Source organism: Leptinotarsa decemlineata, unplaced genomic scaffold (genome assembly GCF_025532065.1).
Source record: "Leptinotarsa decemlineata unplaced genomic scaffold, Ldec_3_MD MMD2_tig00001719_RagTag_RagTag, whole genome shotgun sequence".
NCBI classification, from domain to species: Eukaryota; Metazoa; Arthropoda; class Insecta; order Coleoptera; family Chrysomelidae; genus Leptinotarsa; species Leptinotarsa decemlineata.
In genome coordinates, this window is record NW_027412569.1 from 4,256,554 (window position 1) to 4,284,358 (window position 27,805).

At 35.6% G+C, this 27,805-nt stretch overlaps 2 protein-coding genes across 2 annotated transcripts in view; one reads left to right on the top strand and one right to left on the bottom strand.

Moving 5' to 3' along the window:
- The window catches only part of LOC111501885 (endothelin converting enzyme 1), a 354,283-nt gene that overhangs the window by 17,076 nt on the left and 309,402 nt on the right, over window positions 1-27,805 (top strand). The window contains exons 2-3 of the mRNA XM_074176343.1: window positions 1,239-1,373; window positions 11,681-11,839. Coding sequence (XP_074032444.1) covers window positions 1,349-1,373; window positions 11,681-11,839 — 184 coding nt within the window. The 5' untranslated portion in view covers window positions 1,239-1,348. The remainder of the gene's footprint in view (window positions 1-1,238; window positions 1,374-11,680; window positions 11,840-27,805) is intronic.
- LOC111501891 (uncharacterized) lies at window positions 17,199-22,452 on the bottom strand. The gene is made up of 3 exons (XM_023155810.2): window positions 22,303-22,452; window positions 19,392-19,660; window positions 17,199-17,395 (listed from the first exon to the last, which is right to left on the bottom strand). The coding sequence occupies exons 1-3, from the start codon at window positions 22,361-22,363 to the stop codon at window positions 17,213-17,215; spliced, it is 513 nt and encodes a 170-aa protein (XP_023011578.1). The 5' UTR covers window positions 22,364-22,452; the 3' UTR covers window positions 17,199-17,212.

The following is a 27,805-nucleotide window of genomic DNA, read 5'->3' on the forward strand; positions in this document are numbered from 1 at the left end:
CTCCACCTGAGACAGATTCTGCGTACGCCGCTCAAGAATTTGGTGTAAGGCGGTTTCCTAAGGTACCCCGCTTTTGAGGAGACGACTCAGTCGTTTCCTGGCTGCACCACCAAACCTTTTTTTTGGTTCAGTTATTGGATCAGGTGTTGGAGAGTTGAGAAGCTCTCACTACTGATCTGAATTTGACATCGACATCCATCTCCTCTGTAGACTCAGCATCAGAAAGAATTTATAAGTTTACTCTATCCATAAAAGTCCCACGAGTAGCTGGAGATAGGGAGTCAATCACGGCAGAGCCACGCATTACCATGACACGGTGATGGTATAACGAGAGGGCGTTCGGTATCTCGAAGATTCCGTAGCTGATAGGCTCAGTTTCATTCATCATCAGGGCACGGATACACACACCTTAGAATTAAGTCATCGTTGGGATGCCATTCAGTTGGGAATAACAGAACCACAAGTGATTCTGTCATTCCCGTATCCAGCGGGGCTACGTGGAAGCAGGCATTTGATGGCCGGTTTGCTCAATCCCCACATCCCAAGCCAATGTACTCGCCAAAAACAACATGCACAGTGGTTTAGGCAGTGAAAGATGAACAAGGACAGTCAACCCTCGGTAGGTAGTAGTGTGGATTACTATTCATCATGGCATATTACTATGTGGAGCAGTTAATTAATATTGTCTGCAACCAACCCGCTCTTTGGAGTAAGGGTCTCTGCAAGGTGCTCAACGTAGATTTCGCAACTTTATTAATCCCATTCTTGATCGTTGACGTTTCCGTCGTCGAAGTTTGTGTCGACGGAAGAGAAGGTATGTGGCAACAGCTCGCATGAGATCCATTCTACGACTGACCTCAAGGAGCCAGAAACTAAAAAGGCTCCCGGTTTGAATGAGCGGTATGTAATAGTGATAAACGCTCCCGTGTACGAGCGAGATACGTGAAGCTCCCCGCATGAAAGAGTCCTTAGTGGAGAATTTTCAAATGAGATCCATGGCTGGATTCAAAAATGTATTTGTTCATGAAGTTTGGAATAGATTTTTTATTGAAATTGTGGATATTCCAAAATACTAAATAATGTCAAACAGTTGACATTTCCTAGAAATATTTGCTGTCAACTGTCAACATTTTGTCTATCTCGGAAATTCTTCATTCGAAGGGTATATTTTTGTTATATGTGAAGCAGACCCAATTTCTTTCCGAATTCACAAATACAAATATTTTATTGGCTTGCAGGTGCAGGAAGCTCTCGATAGCACAGTTTCCCTTGTGATAATTTGTGGAAAGCAACTTGTGGGGGATGGCTGAAACAATACCCTTTACCGAAAGACAAAAGTATATGGAACATGAAGCAGCAGTTAGTGCGACGAGGTAAGGAAAGGAACAGTTTTTATTATTTTGCACGAGATGTAAAAAATTCCGACCAAAAGTGAGCCTTTTCACTCAAAGATCACTAGTCAAATTGTTTATTAATTTTTTGTTTGTCCGTTTTTATGATTCTATTTTAAACTGAGATATCTCAGAGAGTAATTACAGTAGCCAATAAATAAGAAAAAAAATTGCGACTAATATTATAATGGCTATATATGAGAGTTTAAAGCATCCTGACAGCTACTTCAACATCATACATTTTCCATCCATGAGTTATTTTTTTATTTTCATTTTATACAAAAATTTTCATATATTATAGGGAAATATAAGATCAAAATAGGAAAAAAAAATGAAAAACACATTAAAATGAAGTCTTTTGTGCATAACCTTTTTGTAAATGTTGACTTCCGTGTATATATGTTTTATCGTTTTCCCTCATAAGGAACCAACAATAATCCCCCATCATTGCTGCGCCCCATCTACCTTGATAACGTTGCTCCATTGATAGTATGTCTTGGTGGAACATTTCCTCTTGTTCGTCACAGACAGAACCCAAATTTTCTGGGAAAAAAATTCAAATGGGAGTGCAAGAAATGGATTTTTCTGGACATGCGACATCCAATTCTGCAGTAGTTTTCAAGTAGTTCTTCTACAAGTGTTCCGTAAAATTCTACATTCTTGTTCCATACCAGACACCATTTGTGATGGGTCAGTCTCCACCACGGTCCTCAAATCCTCGTCCTGTATTACTGTAGGTCAACCACTTCAAGGCTCATCTTCGAGGCTGAAATCTCCGAAACGAAATTTCGCAAACCAACTTTGAACAGTGTTTTCATTAACACCATCATTGCCAAATGCCTGGTTAATTTTTGGGGCTGTTTTGGTAGCGCTTTCGTTCAATTTGAATTCATGGGGAAAAATTGGCAAAAAATCGCTTGAAATACAACAGCACTGAGCTGAAAAGAGGCAAAAAATTTAATTTTGGAGTAAAACCAACAGCATGAATGTACAAAGTACAAAATTCTCTATCGAACACTATACACCATGACATTGTAGAATTCATATTTATTGAGATATGGAGCTACAGAAACACATGATATTAAGATTTCTTTCCTTATACGAGGAATTAGAGGGCAAATTTCGGATATGTGGTTGGTTACCTCGTTCACAGGCAGATGGGGCGATGACGAACCTGTTGTATGTTGTCCGCTTCAGCTTTGTTCGAGGAATGATACTCTGAAACAATTCGATTTTCAATTATCGGCAATCATCGACTTTATGTTGATGATAGACACTACCTTGCACTGGCGAGTGGCCAAACAGCCGGAAACCGGTTTGCAAGTGTGTTCCAATAATTGAAAATCTATTGCGGCAGTTGTATCGTCAACAGCATATGCAGGCATAACTTCAGTGAAGAATACTGCACTGACACATGTCGGATATAATCCAACGCCGTTCGTGGTATTAACCAGAGGAGTAGTTGTTTTCTGATTGGTGTCAGTCCAATAACCTACAGTGTAGGGAGTTGAGACTAGCCAGAACGAATCGTTCCTTTGGATGATTCGATTTATAACCAGTCTTCAAGTATGCGCACTGACTATACGTGAAAAGTTTTCTTTCCTTATACGAGAAATTGGACAAATTTCGGATATGCAGTTACCGTTCTTAGGTAGATGGGGCGATGACAAACCTATTGTTTGTTGTCCGCTTCAGCCCTGAAGGAATTCGATTTTCAATTATTGGAAATCATCGACTTTATGTTGATGAAAATATTAAAAATAATTTTTCAAAATTCAATCTACAAACATCCTACATATTCAACGGAAATTTAGGAAACAAATTATTTAATGCCAAACCTAAATTAGACAATGGGAAGAGACCTAATATATATCGACTAGAATGTGGTGAATGCCCAGCCATATATACAGGCCAAACTGGTAGAAATTTTGATATAAGGTACCACGAACATGTCATTTTGTATAAAAATCATTAATGTACGAACATCTTCAAAATTCGAAACATCAAATAGATAAAGATAATTTGAAAATCCTCCACACATACGAAAAAGGGAAAATGGCGAATCTGTTGGCATCTATAGAAATAAACAAGTCAAAGATAAATCCCAATTCTATTATCCTCAACGAACAACTTGACCTATACAATAGTCCTCCCCTGAACCTATAACCCAGTACCCAAAACCTACATTTTATCATAAATTTTTGTTATGTTCATCAATATACTGCTATTAATTGAGGTTATCCTGGGTATTGACAATTTAGGTATCAAATTATTTATGATAGGTATAGGCAATGTAGGTATAAATAGTTACTCAGATTTGAATGTAATTTGGTTAGTTTTGAAAATGGTGTAATGACCGAACCTAGTCAACAAATACAAAACTATCATGGAAAATAGACAAAAGTGTGTTTTCATAGTGTATCCTCAGTGTTCAGTGAAGAAGTCTGCACTGACACCTGTCGGATATAATCCAACGCCCTTCGTAGTATTAGGAGAGTAGTTGTTTTCTCTTCGGTGTCAGTCCATTAACCTACAGAGTAGGGAGTTAAAACTTGCCTGAACGAATTGTTCCTTTAGATGATTTGAATAATGAACAGTTATGTTTGGTCCATAATAATATCTGAATAATACTTTTTTACTTGTTATAAACACTTTTATAAAAAATCGGGGATTTTCAAATAACAAATGTAATTTTTTTTTAGAAAATCCAGATCGGTATTCGATGATAAGTATCTGTAGTTCCCTCATATGGACAACATTAAATTACTGCATGTGGTAAAAAATATTATGTTTTCAATTACGTCGGAAGTTTGGATGTTATTGGGTTATCAATCAGTGAGATTCAATATTACCAAGATATCGTACTTTTACTTGTGTTATCAATGAACTTGTACTCAAAACAAATAATTATATTCAGATTGGTCATGGTCACGGGTCAGTTGGAGAACTATTTAATGTTCCTTCAGCCGTGACCCAATTATGTGATAATTTCATTCAATGTTCGATAGTAAGAATTGAATAATCTCCGAAATATTTTGTTTTTATATGACATAAGTCAGTAAGTAAGTAAATGTATAAATAATTAACAGTCATAATAATTTATGATGCACTGTTTGGAACCTTTGGTGCAGTAATGAATATTACTGGAGTTTTTTTCCAACACCAAATCGTTATTTTTAACACCTCGACACGTGTTTCGATCACCAAGTGATCATCTTCAAAGAGGAAGATTAAAACTTCTCTTAATCTTAATTAAGCTTGTTACGGGGGGCAACTTTTATGAAATCATCTTACTTTTCAATTATTTACAATGGCGATGCCTGGACGATAAAAATGACCCCGGTAAGAATTTACTTCTAACATTCAACATTATTGCCGTTAGCAACAGTTCAATTTGTATATGAGTTACCTTCAATTGAAAATTGTTATAATATAGGTGTAGGCCAAGACTAACTGAACACACACTCTCTTATTGATGATAACTCCGGACACTCGCATTGGATATTCCTGACAGTTTCATCTTCCTCTTCACACGTCCTATATAGAGGTGTGTCCACTAGTCCCATAATATGGAGGCGTTTCCTTATTTGACAGTGGCCAGTGAGAAATCCTACTGTTAGGCGTAGACTTTTCCTGGTCATCGCCAGATATTTCTTCGGCGCCAGCTTCCCATGGTCGCGCAGGGTGATCCTGGGAAGCTGGACAAAACTTTCGAAGAAACCTAATCTTCTGAAATTACCCAGTAATTTTAATTCTTTTGTAGAGAATGGAAAGCTTTGGGATGTCAAAGATACCTCCACTACTGGTACAATTAAACATTATTTTTTCCAAAACTATATTCACGGTACAAAAAGTGTTGAGAGACTCCATCTTGCAAAAACAATTTCTTCGTCAAATTGGCATTCATTTCAACAATTTGTTATTGTAGAATCAGACTGGTAAAAGTAGTAGAGCTCCTTCTGACGAACTAAAAGTGTCCTTAAGCAATCAGAATAGAACAATGAGTATCTAGTTTTCAATGAGTCACCCGGTATGTAACACATAAACTGAATACGACAATCTACGACCGCCATTCTAATCGTGGCTGGCAATGTTTTCTTTAAAATTGCTTGGGTCGGATTCTCATTGTGTGATGTAAAATAAGATTTACAAGTGTTTAAATAGAAATACTCTGGGATACTAGTAACAACAAAATTCGATATGAAGATAAAGTCGTGAGCACGAACAAATTTTGTAATCTGGGGGTCCCTGCTTTTTATTGATATCATAAACCAATAACACTTTATTGAATATTTGGAGTAATCGATAAGAACTAGTTTTCAAACTAAATTTAACAAAATTAATGTGATTGAAAGGAATATATGAATTACTGAAAAAAAAGTTTTTGAAGAGATTGCTATAAAATAAACTTCTATTTCTTCCTCTGCATAATTATACAGTGTCTAAAAGCCAAACGGAATAAATTTATTATTTCGGTTACGGTACATATTTCAACAAAATCCCAAAACACGTCAATTTTAAATTATAATTTGACATACTTCATCGGAAAAATGCTACCCCTACCTTCACCCCCCGTCATGTGGTTACCGAAATTCGATAAAATACCTTCAAAACTTATTGCAATATACTCAAAACCTTTGGGAAAGAAAATTTTTGGCGTTCTACTACTCCATCTTGATACAAAAAAAAAGGATTAGGGAATCTTCCGAAGAAAGGAAGGAAGTAATCAATTTGAAAATAAGTAACTCTATACGTGGATGTGTAGATCATGCAAAGAAGTAACTTTCAGACACAAACTGAAAGAAAGTCCTCCTGAAACAGCTACTTTCATATAAACATTGAATTACACGAAAGAAAAAAATTCTTTCGAAACAAATACTTCTATATGAACACTGAATTATACAGTCTACTTAGTTTGTATTTCAAACATTCGTTGTGGAATAAAAATCAGATATCATTCGTATGAGTTCTACTTTAAATGAATGGTAACAAATTGCACTCACATAGAACACTGTCATCCTCACTGGTATACATCGATGTTTCGACTTAAGACACTTGCCCTAAGGCTCTTCAGTACCAAATTGGATAACATTATAGAAAATACATACATACGAATTTCGGTAACCACATGACGGGGGTGAAGGTAGGGGTAGCATTTTTCCGATGAAGTATGTCAAATTATAATTTAAATTTGACGTGTTTTGGGATTTTGTTAAAATATGTACCGTAACCGAAATAATAAATGTATGTATTTTCTATAATGTTATCCAATTTGGTACTGAAGAGCTTTAGGACAGGTGGCTTAAGGCGAAACATCGATGTATACCAGTGAGGATGACACTGTTCCATGTAAGTGCAGTTTGTTACAATTCATTCAAAGTAGAACTCATGTGAATGATATCTGATTTTTATTCCACAACGAATATTTGAAATACAAACTGAGTAGAGAAAAGTATCTTCTGTATAATTCAGTGTTCATATAGAAGTATTTGTTTCGAAATAATTTTTTTCTTTCATGTAATTCAATGTTTATATGAAAGTAGCTGTTTCAGTAGGACTTTCTTTCAGTTTGTGTCTGAAAGTTACTTCTTTGCATGATTCACACATTCATGTATAGAGTTACTTATTTTCAAATTGATTACTTCCTTCCTTTCTTTGGAAGATTCCCTAATCCTTTTTTTGTATCAAGATGGAGTAGTAGAAAGCCAAAAACTTTCTTTCCCAAAAATTAATCACTCCTTAAAACATAACCCCTTCAATCCAAATTCAAAACCTATTCCATGTTGAGGTATTGATAATAAGAAAGTAAGCAAAAACCATAGCAATGTTCTTTTTAGATGGTATCCTTTAAAAAACTGTAAATAATTTCCGTGGCAACGTTAGTTTAAAACGTCTTGTCAACTTGTTTTGTATGTTATAACATTACTTGTCAGCATTTTGAGTTTAAAGTTCGTTCACTTCAAGTCTGACAAAAGGTTAGATTACCAGAAATGCGTAAAATAACAGTTTCCCAAATGATTTATTTTATTTATTTCATCTTAATCGTTGCAACAAATTTGAAAGCGATAACATTTTTGAAGAGAGAATGAAGAGAACATTCAAACGATATGTCACAAACCTATACTTTCCATTTATAAAATTGGGGGTTGTACCTGTCATTCGAAGGGGGTTGAAGGTAGGAGTAGCATTTTTCCGTTGAAGTATGTCAAATTACAATCTGAATCTGACGTGTTTCGAGATTTGGCTTTTATACACTGTATAAAGCATAAGAACCTGCCAACGAAAAGAAAATGTCAATAATAAATATATATATGAAAAAGTATATAAAGAATTGAGTGGGGCTTTATCAGGCAGATTCTATTTTATTTTCTGGTTTTCGGGATTTTTGCTCATCATTCGTTTTGAGCAAATTTCTCAATATTTCGCAATGCTTTCTCTCTCTGATCCAACAGAGGAGGCAAGAATAAGACATGATAAGCTGTTTCTGTTCCTTTGTTGCATTGCCTGCAGCTAAGGTCTTCATTATATAGCCTCATTCCGATTGCTGAAAACAAATAACCCAAAGAAATGAAGAAATGCCGCAGTAATGAATTTCTTACTCAATAGTAATACTTAAGGCCATGTTAGCCATGCAACTGCCCTACTACGAATATACAGGGTGTTCCTTAAACACATGCTAATATTTAAGGAGGTAATTCTTAGACCCATTTTAAGAAAAAAACTTCCTATGGACGTATGTCCTAAACGCCTTAACTTTTGAGATACAGGGTGGCAAAGTTTTCAAAAATAATCAGTTTTTGAATAATAACTGAGATAATTTTGTAGACATCTTTGGCATATTTGGTACATTTGTTCTATGCCTCAAGGCGCATTTTCTGATATACACAAATTTGTATTTTTTCAAACAGTGGCATCCCTACGGGTTTCGCATTGAATATTTTTGGGGAAAAAGTACTACGCCAATGCTTTCTTTTCAAAATAAAATAATTTTTAAAATCCTCATTTATTTTTGAGAAAATTTGATCTCTTGGTATTTCTTTGTCCGACGCATGATTTTCACTCAAAAAAATAAAAATCGACAGAAAGCAAATTAAGAAATTAGATCAATTCTAAAATGAATGAGAATCTGAAAATTGCTTCATAACGCATTACCAATTCCTTAATAATATTTGAAAACATAATCTGCAAAAAAATAAATTTTTCACAAAAACGAGTTTTATTTTATTTTGTGACAGTAAGTCTAAACGAATAGCACAAATTTGTTAATTAGTAATAATACCAAAACTGATTATAAAAATTGTTGGAAGTGGCCACCTGCACTTAGTATGCATGCTTCCGCCCTTCTTCGCATGGAATTACGCACCCGTTCAAATATTTCCGGCGTATTTCGTATAGTTTCACACGAGGCAACTATTCGCTCTCTTAAATCTTCTAAAGCATTAACGGGAGTTTTATACACAAGAGTTTTAAGGTGACCCCATAAAAAAATCTAAACTGTTGAGAATGGGGGATCTTGCTGGCCATTGCTGAGGTCCTCCGCGACCTATCCAACGATTAGGATAAACTGTATTTAAATGGTTTCGGAAAATTACACTGAAATGAGCAGGGGCGCCATCGTGCATGTACCATATTCGATTCCTTAACGCAAGTGGCACATCTTCCAATAACCCAGGTAAGTCTTCTTCGAGAAAGTGTAAATAAGAACGACCATCAAGGCGTCCTGGTAGAAAAAATGGGCCTATTAGATGATCACCTATAATTCCTGCCCATACATTAACCGAAAATTGGTGTTGGAAATGGGTTTCGGTTATTGCATGGGGATTTTCTTCAGCCCACAAATGATTGTTATGGAAATTTGAATGACATTCCGAGAAAAATTTGCTTCGTCTGTGAACAAAATTTGTGTCTCAAACTGCGGATTTAGTGCAATACTTTGTAGATACCACTGACTGAAGTTCACACGCTGTGGAAAATCTCTTGGGAGTAATGCCTGCACTCTTGAAATATGGTATGGGTATAACAAAAAATCAACCAAAATACGCCAAACAATTTGATGACAAATATCCAAAGTTCTAGCGATCTTCCTCGTACTCGTCTCAGGATGTTCCTCAATTTCTTGCAGCACCGCTTCCTCAATTTCAGGAGTTCTTACTACACGAGGTCTACCTTCCGGAGTCCCTTTCTTGAAAATACCAGTTTCCCCAAGTTGACGATGAATATTTGAAAAGGTTCGGCTATCTGGTAAGGCACGATTAGGATATCTTTCCTGATAAATGCGCCTGGCTTCTGTTGCATTACCATCGGCAAGGCCATATACGTAATGCATTTGCGCCATTTCCGCATTCGTATAATTTACCATATTTACTGATATTCAGAAAAACAGCGGACTACCAAAATAACTTCAATAACACTTCAAAATCAATCAAAACGCGCTGTGACAGTTTTTAACACCAACACCTTACCTTAAACCAACATCAATATTAGCAACTGACGTTTGTACATACAGAGAATTCGTTTTTTATTGCTATGGTGGGTACGCTATTTTTTCTGCTTTTAATCTTTAAAAGAAATCACATATCGACAAACTCCATATTTCCAAGAGGTGCAGTAAATAAATTCTGCTACACGTCATTTATTCCAGGATAACTAAATTTATGTTTTCAAAAATTATTAAGTGGTGCTGCGTTATGACGTAATTTTAATTGAGAACAGTGCATCTGACAACAAACAAATACCTTTTAGACCCTCAGTTATTTTGCAACAGATCTGATCTCTCAGTTTGCTTTCAGTCGATGCACGATACCGCATCAGATTTTTAAGGAATTTATCCTTAAGTAAAGCGATTTTTAATTTTTTGAGCGAAAACCATGCGTCGGACAAAGAAAACCCAGCAAATCAAATGTGCTCAAAAATGTATGGAGATTTTAAAAATAATTTTTAATTCAAGATGAAGCAGTGGCGTAGTATTTTTTTCGCCAAAAATATGCATTTCAAAACTCGTACGTACGCCACTGGCAGATAAAATTAGGAAAATTGTACATCAGAAAATGCGCCTTGAGGCATGGAACATATGTACCAAATATGCCAAAGATGTCTACAAAATTATCTCGGTTATTATTAAAAAACTGATTTTTTTGAAAACTTTGCCACCCTGTATTTCAAAAGTTAAGGCGTTTAGGACATACGTCCATAGGATGTTTTTTCCTTAAAATGTGTCTAAGAATTACCTCCTTAAATATTAGCATGTGTTTAAGGAACACCCTGTATATTCATGATGACATGGTCAAAGCTACTTAAGACGCTAACATTACTGTTTTGATATTACTGGATTATAGTGAGAAAATTTCTCTTATCCATATTACAATACAATGAGTTGAATTACAAATTAATAACTTTTCCAAATCACAGATATCAAACAGATTTGAATTTGGTGATAGTTGAGAATGAAAGATCGACTTCGAAAGTGCTAGCTTCAGGAGTGCCATAAGGTCCAAATCTCAGACATATTCATTATATAAGGTTTGTTCTGGTTCTACGAAATTCAGGTTCTAGGACGTCAGGATCATGCGCAGTTGATATAGAGCGTTCTGGTTTACTGAGGATGAGTTCGGATTGATGAATCCTCTGTTCTGGTTTCGACTGCGAAATTATCCAAAACTGTGTTGAACCATCCCGATTCGTTCTTGCTCTCGAAGCTGAACTGTTGAGAACTGTTCCCGTTGCTCATGCGCATTCATGTGGAAATTTGTTTGGGCTATTTTCTAGAATGTTTTTTCATTTATTTGATTTAAATAATTGATGATTGAGCCTACAAGGATACGCTACATAACAAAATGGACATGATCGACAGTATTTTCTCGTCATCATCTCTTCATATATACGATTGGTGGCACAGTGGTCTCCTCAAAATGCGTTCTGGTTTAACCAAGTGTCTAAGACTGTTTCGGACTGTTTGAGATTTTTTGCTTGTACGCATCATGTCTCGCGCAGTTTCCAAACAGTTTCAGATGTTAGAACCAGAACAAACCTATAGTTTACGAGTAAACTACCTAGTTGACTACTAACACCTAACATCTAACCTCCAAATCGAGACCAATTCATATTTTCATTTCTGTATGTTGGTGCGCCATAAAAATAATAACAATTAAGGACCGTAATGAAGTAATAGCCAGTGCATATTCTAAATACAATAAACAATGATAAGAGTAATAGTAATTGGAATTATAAATCTAGATTTATTGAAAATAAACCCACTGTAATGTTATTGATGTTGAAAATGTTGTTTTCAGAGACAGAAAGAGTTCGAGATATGATAGCAACCCTTAAATTGCCTCTACGCACGAGCACCGTGGAATGGAAACTCAAGCATTTGTATGAAGGCTGTGTGGATGTGGACACGCTCAGGGTTGAAGGAGAGAGGCCGCTGAAGGACATTATTAACGAACTAGGTGAGTAAACGTTTGTAATTTTGCTGACTATGAGAAACCTGTTGAGTCCTTCGCTAGCTGGAATTTTTATAGTTAACCTTATATAAATGAAATGCATAATAATCAGTTAATTACCAGTTTCTTATACTGGTACCGATACTGGAGCAGGATCGGACCTCTTCTGTGGATCAGTGCCGGCTACTGCTGGCGCAATTTTCGGTACATTAAGTCGATTTTCTCACAGCAGGGGTTTTTGTCTGTGTGAAGCGCCTCATCGGTGTCCAACCACGGTCTTGAACGTCTGCGGTTGTCGTAGAGGATCCACTTTTCGTCACACGTGACGATCCGATACAAAAAAGAATTGTTTTGGTTGCGCAAAAGCCTAGAACATACCTCGAATCGTGGCACTTTCTGTCGATAGTTCGAACCGTGGGGCACCCACTTTTCGAGCTTCTTTACCTTCCCTATACGTTTTAAACCATCAACACCGCATGTTAGCTGACGCCCAGTTGTTCCGCCATCCGACGTACCGTTTGTGATGGGTCAGTCTCCACCAGGGTTCTCAAATCCTCGTCCTGGGTTATTGTAAGTCAACCACCTCGGAGCTCACCTTCGAGGCTAAAATCTTCGGAACTAACTTTCACCAACCAACGTCAAACAGTTCAATCATTAACGCCATCATAGATCTGGTAGAAGTCCATTGTATCTCAAAATGGAGTGCAGTAGGTTTGCGAGGAATAAAATTCGAAGTCGTCTCCACAATTTAATGTCATCATCGGATGTTAGTACGATAAAACCATTAATTAGAACATGTTTCGAACCTATATAGGTTCATCATCAGCTAATATTTAAACTTCTACAATAAAAGGAAGAACAATGTAACAATAATTGACACAATGCAGTATAAAGAACTTACCTGGAGAAGAAAATATTTTTATTATTTTATATTTTATAATGGAAAACAAAAGGAACTGTCACGTGTTGTTAATAAGGGAATGGCAACAATGACATATTAATAATAATGAAAACATTTTTTATGGTAGAAAATGGAGAAATTTATCATATCATACTTCTCAATAATTGAACTATGGACGGTTTGAAGCCTTGATACCCACTCATTAACATCAAATACATCAACAGGTACATGAAAACGACTTATAAAGAAACTATCAGAAATTAATTGAATGAGAAAGGAGAATCAATCGTTAAAATTATATCAAGAAATAAAATAGAGATGACATGGAACAGTGACTAGAGATCCACAAACAGGGAACACAACAAGATGAGAAACAACACATAGAAATCTACTCGTGTTCTGAGAAAACAGATCAAATACCTTCTATACGTGCCAAAGATGAGGATTTATGGAAGATTAAGGATGGTGAAATTTAGAGAAAAGAAAAATTTTGGCAGTCAAAGTGAACTTGAGATAATATAACATTAGGGTTATTAATAGCAGAATTAATTTCAAAAATTCCTAGTAAATTAAGTGAAGTTCCTTTTTGGCAGACATGTAAAATAACTATAGATCAGAGTCAATATCGGAACTACGTTTGTTGTTAAGAAAGTGGTTAGAGAATGAACTTATATAATCATTTAAGTGTAGGTTTCCAAAATTGTTAATTAATTTAACATGTTCAAGAACTCTTGTTTTAATTTTCCTACCACTTTGTCCGTTATACTGAGCAGAACAGTTTGGTTGTGAACACGAAATTCTGTAAACGCCTGATTTGTGAGAGATTGGTACTTCATCTTAAGTATTGACTAACAATTTGAAAATAGGATTCATAGTATAAAATGAAACATTAATATCATTACAATAACCTCTGAGAATATTAGATATATCATGTGAAACTCTACCTAAAATGGGAATGGAACAATTGGAGGTATTAGTAGAGATTAAACTACGATTAAGAAATTTAGTTCTGTGTTTGTTATAGATTCTATTGATTTGATGAGCAGAGAAACCATTATTATAACCTATTTGTCTAATTATATTCAATTCTATATCGAAATTTTCAGGTGACATGGGAATATTAAAAGCTGCAAATTTATGAGAATATGGGTGGCAAGAAGAAAACGGAATTACTGAATCGGTATCAGTAGGTTCTCTATAAATTGAAAATTCAAGTTTGGAAACATTAATGTTGATTGATCAATAAATCTAAGGAAGGAAGAGAGTTGTCTTTTGCTAATTCCATAGTAAATCTTATAGAAGGAGTTAATAAAATCTAATAGAAGGTTTACTTCTTGATAATTACTGTTAAAAAGTACATATCAGTACCAAAACAATATTTGATTGTATAAAGGAAAAGGTTGGAGGTTATGTTCTAAATCAGCCATGAAAATCTCTGCTAAAAGAGGGGACAAATTGCTACCCATAGCTAGACCGGACTTCTGTGAAAAATGTTCATTGTTGAACTGAAAGAAATTTTGTTGTAAAACGATATTTAAGAGAGAACATAAATTGAGGGCATAGAATGATAAAATATCTGTTTTAACTGAATAGAAACTCTGACTAATCTAATGCAATCTTCAGGAGGGATACTAGGGAACAAACATCGAGAGACAACAGAATAGAATTAGGTTGTACAACTAAATCTTTGAATTTTTGAGTAAGATCAAAAAAGTTTAACAGAGAACGAGGATTATTGAAAAGAGTAATGTCTTTAATAAGTGAATTTAATCAAGAAGCAAGTTTGGAAGCGGGAAATGCAATATTGTCAATACAAACATTTAAAGTAATCTTCATATGATTGAAAAACTTATTGGTATGGTCAAATTGTCAAAATAGTATCAACTATTGTTACATTGTTCTTCCTTTTATTGTAGAAGTTTAAATATTAGCTGATGATGAACCTATATAGGTTCGAAACATGTTCTAATTGATGGTTTTACCGCACTAACATCCGATAGTAACATTAAATTGTGGAGACGACTTTGAGTTCTATTCCTCGCAAAACTATCATAGATGCCTGGTTAATTTTTTGAAGTTTTTTTTAAACCTAATATTAACATGTTTTTCAAAAACAACCAGTAAACCTTCAGTTTGTTTAATATTCATGTATATTATTATTAATATTCATGTATATTACCTAACACATTGAGAATATTTGCTTTTTTAAAGTCTTACGTGACTAATTATTCATACTGATGTTGAAGTCGCATTTTATATTGCAGTATTCCACCGTATTATTAATTAGGCTGAGTTGAAACAGGGCATTCATTCATTGCACGTTCCTTCTTGGCCCATCATTTCTGTTTCTAGTTTTTTCTTCCGTTTTTAGATGAATGATAACATATTACTTGTACGCAAAATACTCGCAAGTCAGCCTTGTATTTGAAGCCATTACAGCTGTCAACTTTGAACAGACGAGTTTGTTCAAAACCACAGCCTCTTGCTCAACCGAATGAACTATTTGGATATAAGGGGTTTATTGTTTTTCAAGAATTTGTTATACTTCATAAATACTGTTATACAGGGTTGGCCAAGTTAGGGTTATAAACGAAAATGGCTCTGACACGACGTATTTTTATTTTGCGAGGAAAATCTTTGGAGCATATTTTCAATCTTATCACTTCAGCCTCCCATCGTTGGGCTGCGTGCAACCGTTTAATTTTAAATGAGGTTAGGTTATGCGAGATTAGGTTAAGTTAATCTCAAATGATGTTAGGAATCTAGTGATAACTCGTTTGTAAAGTCATAGATGTCGATCTTCAACGGTACCTAGTTTTTTCATTTGGTGAAATAGATATCGAAAAAAACGTTATAACAAATGTACCAAAAACGCTTTTTACACTTCAAAGACTATCTGTATCTTATGCGGTTAGCACAGTGTACATCAAGAATTTATCAATTTGTTCACATCCTATATAGGAACAGAGAATAATATAACCAGTATGCTCTCTTACCACGTGATCCGCCCGAGTTGCCGGGGACCTTCAATTGCTCTTTTCTCATCCAACGCGTTCAGTGCTGTAGTATCGAAGGATTCGACGGTACAACGGGCATCGGATTAGTTATAATAAATGGTCGGAAATTGATATTGTATTTGGTTTATTCGCTGTTTTCATTATTGTTTTCAGTTTTTGTAGTTGGTTATAAGTAACTTACCACAAAATCTTCTATAATATCCTTAAATTTCGTTTCTTTATGAGCGCATGCCTATGGTAAAAGAACGAAATTGGTTCCGCACTTCGTTTCGAGGTCACCGAGAATTTTGTGAATGAAAGTAGAGGGAGTGGACTTACTGGTTGATTTTTACTATGTCCTAGGACTACATGATAAGCAGAACGAGATAGCAATAAGGAAAGCCGATAAGAGTTTGGAATTTGATTTGAGTTCTGTTGAAAAAATTTGGTAAATGTTGATATTTTGCGGGCGACGTATATTCTGTCAGCAATTTTTTTCAATTGCTACACTTGTCTCGAGTGTAAATGACATGATGTGACAGTTTCTACCATTACCTACAACAAACATTACGGAACTACATTTTCTTCCTCATAGGCTGGCCACTTTCCCCTTGGGAAAAAAAGATATGATATGGAAAAAATTATCAAATTGAATGTGATAATTACTTTCAAAACCGCTCGTACATTTCAGTAAGACAAGACGTCATAAAAGGAAAAGTATGATTCACGAAATAAGCCTGTGAGGCAACAAAATATGTTGGTCAAACTAAGATGGATATGATAGCACGCTATAAGGAACATTTTTCACATGTTTCACAGATCAGAGAAGTCCAGTATTCCCCTGGTGTTCCCCGGGATCTATATTGTCTCCGAACCGGATATAATAATGTCAGGTCAGACAATTCCACTTTCTGCCTCGATAAGTTTGTTGGGGGTTTAAATGGACAACAATATGTTTTGGCACAACCATGTTGCTGGAATTGCAAAGGCTGCTTCTCAAAATACTGTTTCGAACCAGAAAACTGTACAAACCATAATAACTTTTGATGCTTTACGAGTATAAAGCTCAGATCAGACATTCTTTGGAGTATTGTTTACATGTATGGAGCTACGCCCAAAGCATACCCTGAAGCTTCTGGATTCCATACAGAAAAGAACCATCCGCTTGATTGGAGACACGAATATCTCTTGAAACCTTGATAATCTGGTGAAGAAAGGTTTGAGATTTGTCTCCCTTCTATATATACTTTCACGGGAGGCGTTCGAGTGACTGGGCACATTTGATTCCACCAAGAGTTCATATCAAATGAATTTAACCTCCAGCGATGCAAATTCAAAATGAATCGCTACTTTCGAACAGGCACCGTCCTTAGAGCCTGAGTAAGAATAGGTAATGGCATATGTTTTCTTTTTTACCTAAGTAAAGTGTTCTGTTCGGGTTTTTTATGTAACAAATATCAATTCACTATGTTATATGAACATTTAATTATTCTTAAGTGAGATGCAGTCCAACAATCGTTCGGAAGAATTATTCTCGAGTTCTTTCCTTAGTGATAGCAGAATTTGTCCATCTGATAAATGTTTACCAGCTAGCCGTAGCAGACTTTCATAGCGTTCTTCTTGTCGTTTCTTCAGCGTTTTGAACGCCGGGCAGTTGACGAAAGCCTAAAAAATATGCAGGTTCAGAAGTTATTGAATGGTTATACAAAGGGCAATGAGGAAAGTTCCCACATTTTAGTGTTGTTCAATTCAGAGCACTTTCAGTTGAGACGGGCACATTTTCTCACAAATGCATGACTGGATCTGAAAAAAGAAATAAATAATTTTTCAAACGAGATATCAAAAACAATACTGTGATGCCCCGGCCTCCATATCAGCCAGACATGGTCCTGTGTGACTTTTTCCTATTTCCAAAAAAAAAACTTCAAAGAGCCGTCGTTTCACAAGCATATATTATATTCAAATCAAGTTTATGAAGTGTTTCGGAGATTGACTGTAGGCTGAGTGTAGACCCATATCACTTAGGCTACATGTGACCCATTCTACATCCTCCCAAGGAGTTGTCCTCCTAGGTCATCGTCCATCCTGTCCTTTCCAGGAAGGTGGACAGGTCTCTGGGAGACATCTCCTTTATATCGGCAGGTGTAGGCCAAGACTCGCCGAACACACTCTCTTATTGACGATAACTCCGGACATTCACATAGGACATGCCTGACACTTTCATCTTCCTGTTCACACATCCTGCATAGAGGTGTGTCCACTAGCCCCATATTGTGGAGATGTTTCCTCAGTTGACAGTGGCCAGTCAGAAATTCTACTATTGAGCGTAGATTTTTCCTGGTTATCGCCAGATATTTCGCCAGCTTCCTAGGGTCGCCCAGGGTGATTCTGGCAAGATTGTATTCTTTGATTTCATCCCATCTCTTTAGGGATTGAGCATGGGTGTGACGTTTAGCTAGTTCCGCAATTGTCGAAGTCATCAGGCCATGGATGCCACTGGGTCCTAAAATTCTTAGTCCAGACACTTCCTTGACTGAAGAGTCGTGTCGTGTCCTTTAACCCATCTCAGGATAATGTTATTATCTACCGAGGCTTTGGCTAAATCTTGGTGGCACTCTAGTACTAGTCCTGAGGTAACACGTTGTCTGTTCAAGGCCAATGTATTTGCCAGAAATTCCTTTCCTGGTTATTTCTTTTGTGGCGATTGAGATACCAGCCAGTTATGTTTGGACCACGCTGGTATTTTTTTCCAGTCTCCACTTAATCCTTAGTCTCAGTGATCTGGAGTACATTCCACATACTGAGCCTTCTTTGGTTTTTGAGCCGTCTGTATTTATGCGTATTGAATACAAATCTGGGTTCAATTGCTTCACTGGTTGCCTGCAGCAGAGGTTGCGCAGTAAGCGCTTCTCGCCATAGGCTCAGCCTCAGGTGACCCATTCCTACTTCGAGGTTTACACCAGCCGTAACATGGACATTAACGCAACCTCCTTAATGTACAGGTACAGAGGGGTCAGACCAGTAATTAATTCCATTGCCGCGGTTGGTGTTGTTCTCATGTTTAAACAAACCAGTCGCTGTATTTGATATAATTTTTGGATGGCCGTTGCTTGTAGAATTTTCGGTCTCCATGAAATGGCTCCGTACGTTAACATAGGTCTTATTATTGCAGTGTAGATCCAGGTGACCACACGGGGTGAAAGACCCCATTTGCGTCCCACTGTCCTTCGACATTGCTTATAAGCCACATATGCTCTTTTTGCTCACCTCTGTAGGTGAGAGTTCCATGTTTGCTTCCTGTCGAGGATGGCACCAAAAGGTATTTCACCTCTTCAGGGAAGTTTAGTTTGCTTTTGAAGATTCGGGAGGTTTTAAGCCCGATAAACTTCTTTTCCAGATGAAAAGAATCATCTCAGTCATCTTGAGAATGATCGACACTGAGTTTTCCTTACACCATAATGCGGACTATTTTGAAGGCGAAACGAATAATAACGAAAATTAACTGTACATTTGCACATACATCGTCTTTATACTAATGTGTGAAAATCTGCCAGTCTCGAAACCAAATTAGTTCTGCTTTTGGAAACAGAATTATGCGATAAACAATTAGATATATTTATTTATCAACGTATAAACTTCAGTTGATGTTTTATTGACTTACTTTTAATTGATCCAGCGATGCCCTGCTAGCATCATTCATGCACACATAAAAGTAATTGACCATTTTCGCAAACTTTGCATCGTTTTTACTTTCCTTTTCTAAATAGGTGTCTAGTTTGTCGAAAAAGTTGAGAAGGTCTCCGCTTCCCGAAAAATAAAAATCGTATACCTTTTCCTTCATGCCATCTTTGATTAAAATAAATTGTTCACAGCCGCTGGCTAGTTTTTCCATGGAGTCGACGCCTACATTTTTCACAATGCTTGCCGATTCTGAAATAAAACTCATTTAGATTCGCAGATGAATCTGGTGTAGGTTAACTATACAAGTGAGAAAAATAAAACAATTTGATAATCAACACTCTTGTAATTTCTACATGTATTTCTACATGTATATTAGACTTAATATGAAAGATAAGTCAATGAAACACATTCTACAATAACTGAGAGATGTTTATTTCATTTGTAGTTTTTTGGAAAGAATGGAGTCGATATGTCTACCTTATAACCGTTGTTAATCGCGATTTGTTAGAAGAAACTAAGCTCTCTGAGGGGAGAAAAATAATTCAATAAATTACCTTGATTTAACTATTACCAGAGTTTATAATATATATGATTTTGCAATTTCCACAAACCATCTCATACGGACATTATCATACATGATTCCTCCACATACCCTTACCAGCATAAAGTATTTGCATTCTATAGTATGCTTCATATACTGTTGAATTGTCGGATAGTAATTTCAATCAAATAAATACCGGTCAACAACAGTTATAAGGTAGATATTCTCGACTCCACTCTTTCCAAAAAACTACAAAAGTAAGCCATGGACAAGGTCTACCCAAATCAAAATACGATAAAGTCAGCTATATGTCATATTTTGGTGAACCCTTTAATAATATCCCTCTTTTATTGAAAAAAAGAATGCGTAGACATAGCTTACAGAACGACTAATAGTCTAACTAAATTTACTAAAATTTTGGTGTCGGATAGATCAGGAGTATATAAGCTGACTTGTGTCTCTTGCTTAAAACAATATACTGGCCAAACAGGGAGAACATTTTCCCAAAGAAGTAAAGATCATAGAAGTAGTTTCGTAAATAGAAAGACCAATTCCACATTTGCAAATCACCTTTTAGTAGAAGGACATGACTTCAATCATGAATACGACGTGTTACATTCAGAAGTGAAGAGCTTGAAACTCGATCTTCTAGAATGTCTTGAATTCGGGTAATTAACTGAATGACCAATTAGAATTGAACAACTTCCTGTTACTAAATATTTTTTCAAATGTGGAAACTGGTACATGATCTCAGGTCATTTAATTCATTATAAACTCAAGTATAGTCGAAGTAAACGATATTGTGGACTTAAAGTTGGCGGCACTTTCAAAGGCAAAAAAAAAACATTTTATAGAAATGAACCAGCAACGAACTAGTCCACGTGGAGTGTAAACTTGGCGGTTTTTATTGGATAATTTTTACTAACCGAATTTTATAATTGGCTGAAAAGTCATAAAATTACATTTGAAGTCGTTACGCTGACGAATAGAAATCGGAAATGTGGAGATGGTTATCGCCGTCGTGTTCAGTTCAGGAACTGATCGCGATTTGAGTGTTGAAATCCGATATTGGTGCAGTTATAATTACTTGAAATTTTTGTTTTCTGTTTAAAATGTTACGTCCTTGGACAAGTACTAATAGTAATAACGAGTGTGAAAACAACGCAAACTACTTCCAGTGTAGTGATTCTAATAGTGATGGTAAACAATGCGAAAAAGAGATACCAGTGAATAAGGTTCGGATGCATTTGTATATTGAAATACAGAAAGTATGTTTTAATGTATATAAGAAATTACATCTCAAGTTTGTTTTCGAGAGAAACAAACTATTATAAGCAACATCAGATTTAACCGAAATTTATGGAAAGCAGAAGAAGAGTGGAATTGTGTGACAAATAGAACAAATATTCAAATATAGACAAGAACAACGGCAAATTTTCTATTTGGACGAAACTTGGTATGACACGACATAGTTACGAAAGGGTGGACTGTTGGTTCGAGAATGTGAACGCCTAACATGTCTGCAAACAAAGGATCGCGACTAATCATTGTGCATTGCGGAGGAAGTAAAGGATGGGTTCCGAATTTTTTGAAATTATATGGACAAAAAACTTGAGGACTGCAATGTTGACTATCATAAGAACATGGAAGGTTATATTTTCCAGGGATGGTTTCAAAACACATTGATCCCGAATTTGGATGCGAGTAGTGTGATAGTTCTTGACAACGCTTCTTATCATTCGCGACAGCCCATCAAAGTACCGAATAAAAATTCGAGGTAAGATGGAATACAAAATTTTTAATGAATAACAATTTGTATTTTGAAGATAACTATACCAAAAACCAAAGGCGAAAACCCACCAAAAAAAACCATGGTGGTCTGTGGCTGGTGTGATTCACTATAAATTTCTACAACCGGGCCAAACCATCACAGCAGAGCCCAGCAGCAGCCAACACTGGTCAACAGAAGAGGTCCGATTCTGCTTCACGGCAACGCCCTTCCGCATGTTTCACAAATCACCGTCCGAAAATTGAACGAATTGAGCGTGAAAGTTCTGCCCCACCCACGATACTCCCCAGAGTTCTTGTCAACCATCTTTCCAATGATAATTTTCTCACAAGTTGAACCTTCGCCAATCAGGACCAAGCGAAAACGGCCTTCGTCAACTTCATCAATTTTTATACTCACGGAATTAGTCGACTTGTGTTACGTGGTCATGGGTGCACTGATTCAAATTGCGCTCATTTCGATTGAATTAAATGATTATTCACTGATACATTACATTAAAGTAGACCAAACTTTTGAAACATTTGATAACATTTCCACATTCTAACCTTATTTTCAACATACCTGAGATATGTAAACAGCAAATGACATAAAACAGAAATAACTGGAATTTAGTAAGTTCCATGTTGAATGCAAATAAGGATCTTAAAAAAACTGAACTGAATGTATTGTGCTGATATAATTTTCTAATTACTACTGATTCGGTTTCAATATTTCGACACTTGATTTATTGCCGATGAGATAAAATGCGCCGAACTCGCAAATATTACATAAACATTTGAAAGATATCCAATTTCAACGAAAGAAATATATATTTTTATAACATATCGGATATCTTTTCGTAAACAGCTTATGATAAAACTCTTTTTTTAACACGCTTTTATTAGCTTCACCTGTATGTATGTATGTATGTTTGTTTGTTTGTCAGTTTGTTTGTTTGCTTGTAACTCTCCTTTTCATTTCATATTCATTCCCGTTTGAATGCTCGGGATCTGTATTTGACAGAATTATCGACATTATTGCTTGATCTATTCGCGGGCAGATGGCGCTGTATGTACCTTCCTTGATATAATTCGAATTCACTCTACATGTATTTCTTTATTTGAAAGAAGTATTTTTTTTTTCAACACGCGCGCCTGCCGCCTTATTTGTAATTTTTTTTGCGCGCCTGCTGCCTTCCTTGGGATTGGTAGCTGATTTTCAGGCTCCCTCTCCGGAATCGGAAAATATCAGTGGTCATTTTTCTAAACAATATACGGCTGATTGATCCCAAAGTTTAGATAAAATAAATATAGTTTAAAAAGACTATAAAACACGCTTTTGTAGCATACAAAACTAAAAAAATTAAAAATTAATATAGTTTAAAAATCTAAAAACACGCTTTTAAAGAGCATCGAACTAAAAAGTAAAAAATATTTTTTTTTAAAGCTTAAAACAATAACGAACGAAAAATACTAGTATTATTGTGAAAAAAGCGTGGGCGCTTTGTGCCATACTTTTTGTATATCAAGCATCTGTTTTTTTACAATAATACTAGTATTTTTCGTTCGTTATTGTCCTAAGAGTATAAAAAAGATTATTTTCAACTTTTTAGTTCGATGTTCTTTAAAAGCGTGAAAAATTCTGAAAAAATATCTGGTATTTTTGGTAGGTCGTGAACTTTTTAGATTACCCTCGTAACTGACAATTGAACCACGTTTCCAGCTGAGAAGTAGCAGCTAATAACCACTAGGCCATTAGTAGTTTATCGACTACTAAGTCGATTCTACCTAATAAAAAAATAACTAGTAAAAGAAAGGGAATGCAGGCAAAAACACTTATTTACTATTGGAAATTTATGTGAAAAACAAGTAAATAAATTAATACATATTACATCATCAATTATTCTAGGGCGACAAAGGTTGATTATCTGGTAAGAATATATCAAGTAACGGGGAGCTATTCCACTCAACTCGATCGTTCATTAGATATTGGGAATTTTCCCAACTATTGATTTCCATACAGAAGGTCAAGTTCCAAACGTTTATTCTGGAAATGGGGATTTTTGAATCAATGATTGAACCCATGTCCCTCCGGAAGGATGTGAGTAGCATGAGTTGAGTTTATTTGTTTCTATGTTCTTTTTTGTGTGATCAAAATGTTCATCCTGTTTGACCTATGTAAAACATCGGATATTAACCACAACACAATTTGTACACTCCTGATGTATCTGACATCAAACTTTTGTCGTTTTTATTTTCAATATGCGTGAAAACCACATAACATGCATCTTCAAATTATTGTGTTTTTCTTATAATTTTTATCATTGGAAGATTTTTTCCTATTTTTTCACCTATATTTGCCTGCTTTTACTAGTTAATGGAATGATTGTCCCCGCTCCTTTCAGGCATTTGAAACTAGAACAGAGTGAATTATCTGGTCTGTTATGTTATCGTGCATGGTCGGACCGTAAATTAAAGTGAAATGATGTTTTTAATATACATGGTGTTTCTTAACTACGGTACGAAAATTCAGAGGGTGATTCGTTAGATCGTCAGATCGTTATTAAGTTTATAATAAACCGTGAATATCTTCAATATCCTGACGCCGATTTGGTTGGCATTTGCTACAGTTATTTGAAGTGATAAGGCGCTTATTTAGCCCGAACTAGTTTGAAATTATTACGTCCAGTGGTGTCTCAGTGAGCACCACAAGCAAAAATATTGAAATAAAAAAAGAACGCCACTGACTTTTCAGTAGTTTTTTATTTTTTCAGATTAAGCAACTGAAAATACAACTTTGTCGTCGCTTGTGTTTTCTTCATACCAAGCTTCGTTATTGAGAAAAAAATCACTTCTAAAAACTATCTATGGACATAAAATAAAAACCAATAGTAAATAATAAACAATTCCAACCTCAAAGTAAATGAGTAAAATGTCCACCTTCTGATAAACAAAGACTGCAATCGATTTGTCATTGATTGTCTGACACGTTCAAAAAACCTGTCAATTACTCGATTCCTCAAGTCATTTACATCTCGTACAAGAGTTTTATAAACGAAAGCCTTCAGATGACCCCATGAATATAAATCTAGAGGATTCATATCAGGACTGCGAGCTGGTCAACTTTGAGGTTCCGCACGTCCAATCCAGCGACTAGGGTAGGTGATGTCGAGATGCTGACGAGCATGAACACTGATATGAGCTGGAGCCCGTCGTGCATAAACCACATGTTGCCTCTTACAAGTACCGGCACTTCTTTCAACAAAATGGGTGAATGATTTCGCAAAAAGTCCGTGCAGGATTCAAATGTTAATTTTGCTGGTAGAAAAATGGGCTAATTAGGTCACCAATCATTCCTACCCAAACGTTCAGCGAAAATTGTTGCTGAAAATGACTTTCTCTAATAACGTGCGGATTTTCGTTGGCCCAAAAATGGTCATTGTGAAAGTTCATAATAGCATCTCGTGGTACTATTTGAAGGATCTTCTTCTTATAGCATCAAGTATAGCTTCTTCTTGCGTTGTTAGTTTCTAGTGTGATCCTTCTCAATGATCCTTCAAACTTCCGTCCTATATGTCTCATTCTCAGTCTAGGCAATCTAATAGAGAAACTGATTAAATTAAGTTTGACAATTTTTTAAATAATAATAGTGTCATAAGCAATAACCAGTTCGACTTTCAATCAAAAAAGAACATCCATGATGCTATCTTTATGAATTCATTAATAAAAAAGAGTCATCAGCAGCAGTGTTCTGTCAATTTGCTAAAGCCTTTGACTGTATAGATCATGGAATACTGCTGAAAAACTATATCACTATGGCATCCGTGTAATTACTCACAAGTGGTTCGAGAATTATCTCACAGGAAGAAGTCAGATTGTGAAAACCTCATCATCCTCATCAGAAGACGAAATAAAAGTGGCGTATCTCAAGGTTCAATACTGGGACCGATACTTTTCCTGCTATACACAAACGATTTAGCATCTATCGATATAAAAGGAAAATTTACCCTATTCGCTGATGACACCACAATATTGTGGCGTGATGAAACTTTATGTAATCTCCACGAGAATATAAGTGCAGATTTAAAAAAATAAAACCCACAATAAAAAGCTAGCTTCAGGGTGTTTTGCAGTGAGAATAACATATAAGGATCTTGGTTTGTCTGCCGCTAAATTGCTTTATTTCTCACTTGTTGAGTCGCATTTAAGGTATGGAATTCCTTTCTGGGGAGTATGTTGCAAAACTCAAATGCAGACGGTGTCTATTATTCAGGGCTATAAGATACATGTGTAATGCCAAAAGTCGAGACTCCTACAAACCCCTATTTGAAGTTCATAAAATCTTGTCACTTTTTGGAATCTTAATTTTAGAAACAGTATGTTTAATTAACAAACATACATTGATATTTAGCGGTTACTCCAATTATTATGCCCTTCGTCAATCTGACGACCTAAGATAACCCATACCAGCCTCTACTCTAGTCAAAAACTCTATATATATATAATGGTCTCAAGATGTTCAATCATTTACCTGACCATATTAAAATTTTAGAGAATAACTGTGTATTTTGAAAATCAGTAAAAGACTTATTATGTGGTAGACCCTATTATAGTTTAGAAGAGTTCTATGAGGACCGCTTTCTCTAATTTATTTCATCAAATGTATTTTTTATAAAACAAAGTATGGTATACTGCATATATATATATATATATATATATATATATTATATATATATATATATATACCGGTGTCCCACATTTTATGTGACAGGCAATATCTGGTTTGTTGAAGGAGATACACAAAAATGTTTCATACAAAAGTTTTAGGAGTTCATGAGAGCTATATTTTGATATAATTTTTAAATATACAGGGTGTTTGGTGTAGGTGCTACAGACCAAAATTCCATTTTTTAAAATAGAACGCCCTGTATATCATTACATATTCAGATGTTACGTTAAATTCTGATATCATTTCATGTTTGGTTTTTGAAATTCGGTTACGGCGTTGTTGAGTTATTGCTTAAAATGTAAAGTCTTGAGAACGACTATTATTTTTAAACATATCTCATACAATTATTCTCTCTGCATCAGATCACATGAAAATTAGTCAAAATTTTGGGTGTTCGAAGTGATGGCTTCAATTTTGAGTTGTGGAATTCAGTCAGGAATCATTTTGAATATGAAACAATTGCGAAATTGAAAGAGGTGTATTCTAAAACAAATCTTTAATTAATAACAATGTAAATAATATAATTTGATAAATCATTTCATAAGAATGGTAGGTACCTAGAAATAAGTCATAAAAATTGTTCAAAGTGATGTCCATTAGATATTATACAGGCTTCGAAACGTCGAATCACTTCTCTCGTACAAGTCGCTCTTATAATATCAGGCGTAATATCACTGCACGCTAGTCGAATTTCCATTTTCAGATCATCCACATTCAAAGGGTGAGTAGTGAAAACAATATCTTTTAAATAACCCCGTAGGAAAAAATCAAGCGGTGATAAATCTGGGGAACGAGCCGGCCACCGATTTGGACCCTTATTACCAATCCATCTATTTGGGTACGTTCTATCCAGATATTCAGTAACAACCTGTGAATTGTGAGGAGGAGCACCATCTTGTTGCCACCAAATTCCTTGTCGTTCTGCTATGGGAATATCTTCCATCAACTGGATCAAATCATTTTCTAGAAAATGTAAATATCGCAATCCATTGAGATTTTCATTGAAAAAGTAAGGTCCTATGATGCGGCCATTGAACAATCCACACCATACATTAATACCCCAAGTAGTTTGAAAATTACTTTCGCGGACCCAGTGGGGATTTTCTTGAGACCAATAGTGACAGTTATGTCGATTCACAACTCCATTATTGTGGAATCGCGATTCATCGCTCCACAAAATTTGACTGAATATGTTAGGACTTTCATGTAATATTACCTGAATACAAGCAATGAATTCAAGTCGTCGTTCAAAGTCCGTTGGTTTCAAACCTTGTACCAACTGAATTTTGAATGGGTGGTATTTATTTTCTTTCAGAATTCTCTGTACATTAGATTTACTCACACCGACTTCTTCTGC

Bases quoted from the DNA above. Each gene is read 5' to 3' on its own strand.
- LOC111501891 (XM_023155810.2), bottom strand. From the start codon at position 22,363: ATGGAACTTACTAAATTCCAGTTATTTCTGTTTTATGTCATTTGCTGT. The intron at 19,661-22,302 runs GTATGTTGAAAA...GTTTTATTTCAG, and splicing joins TTGCTGTTTACATATCTCAG to AATCGGCAAGCATTGTGAAA. The intron at 17,396-19,391 runs GTAAGTCAATAA...CATATTTTTTAG, and splicing joins CATCGCTGGATCAATTAAAA to GCTTTCGTCAACTGCCCGGC.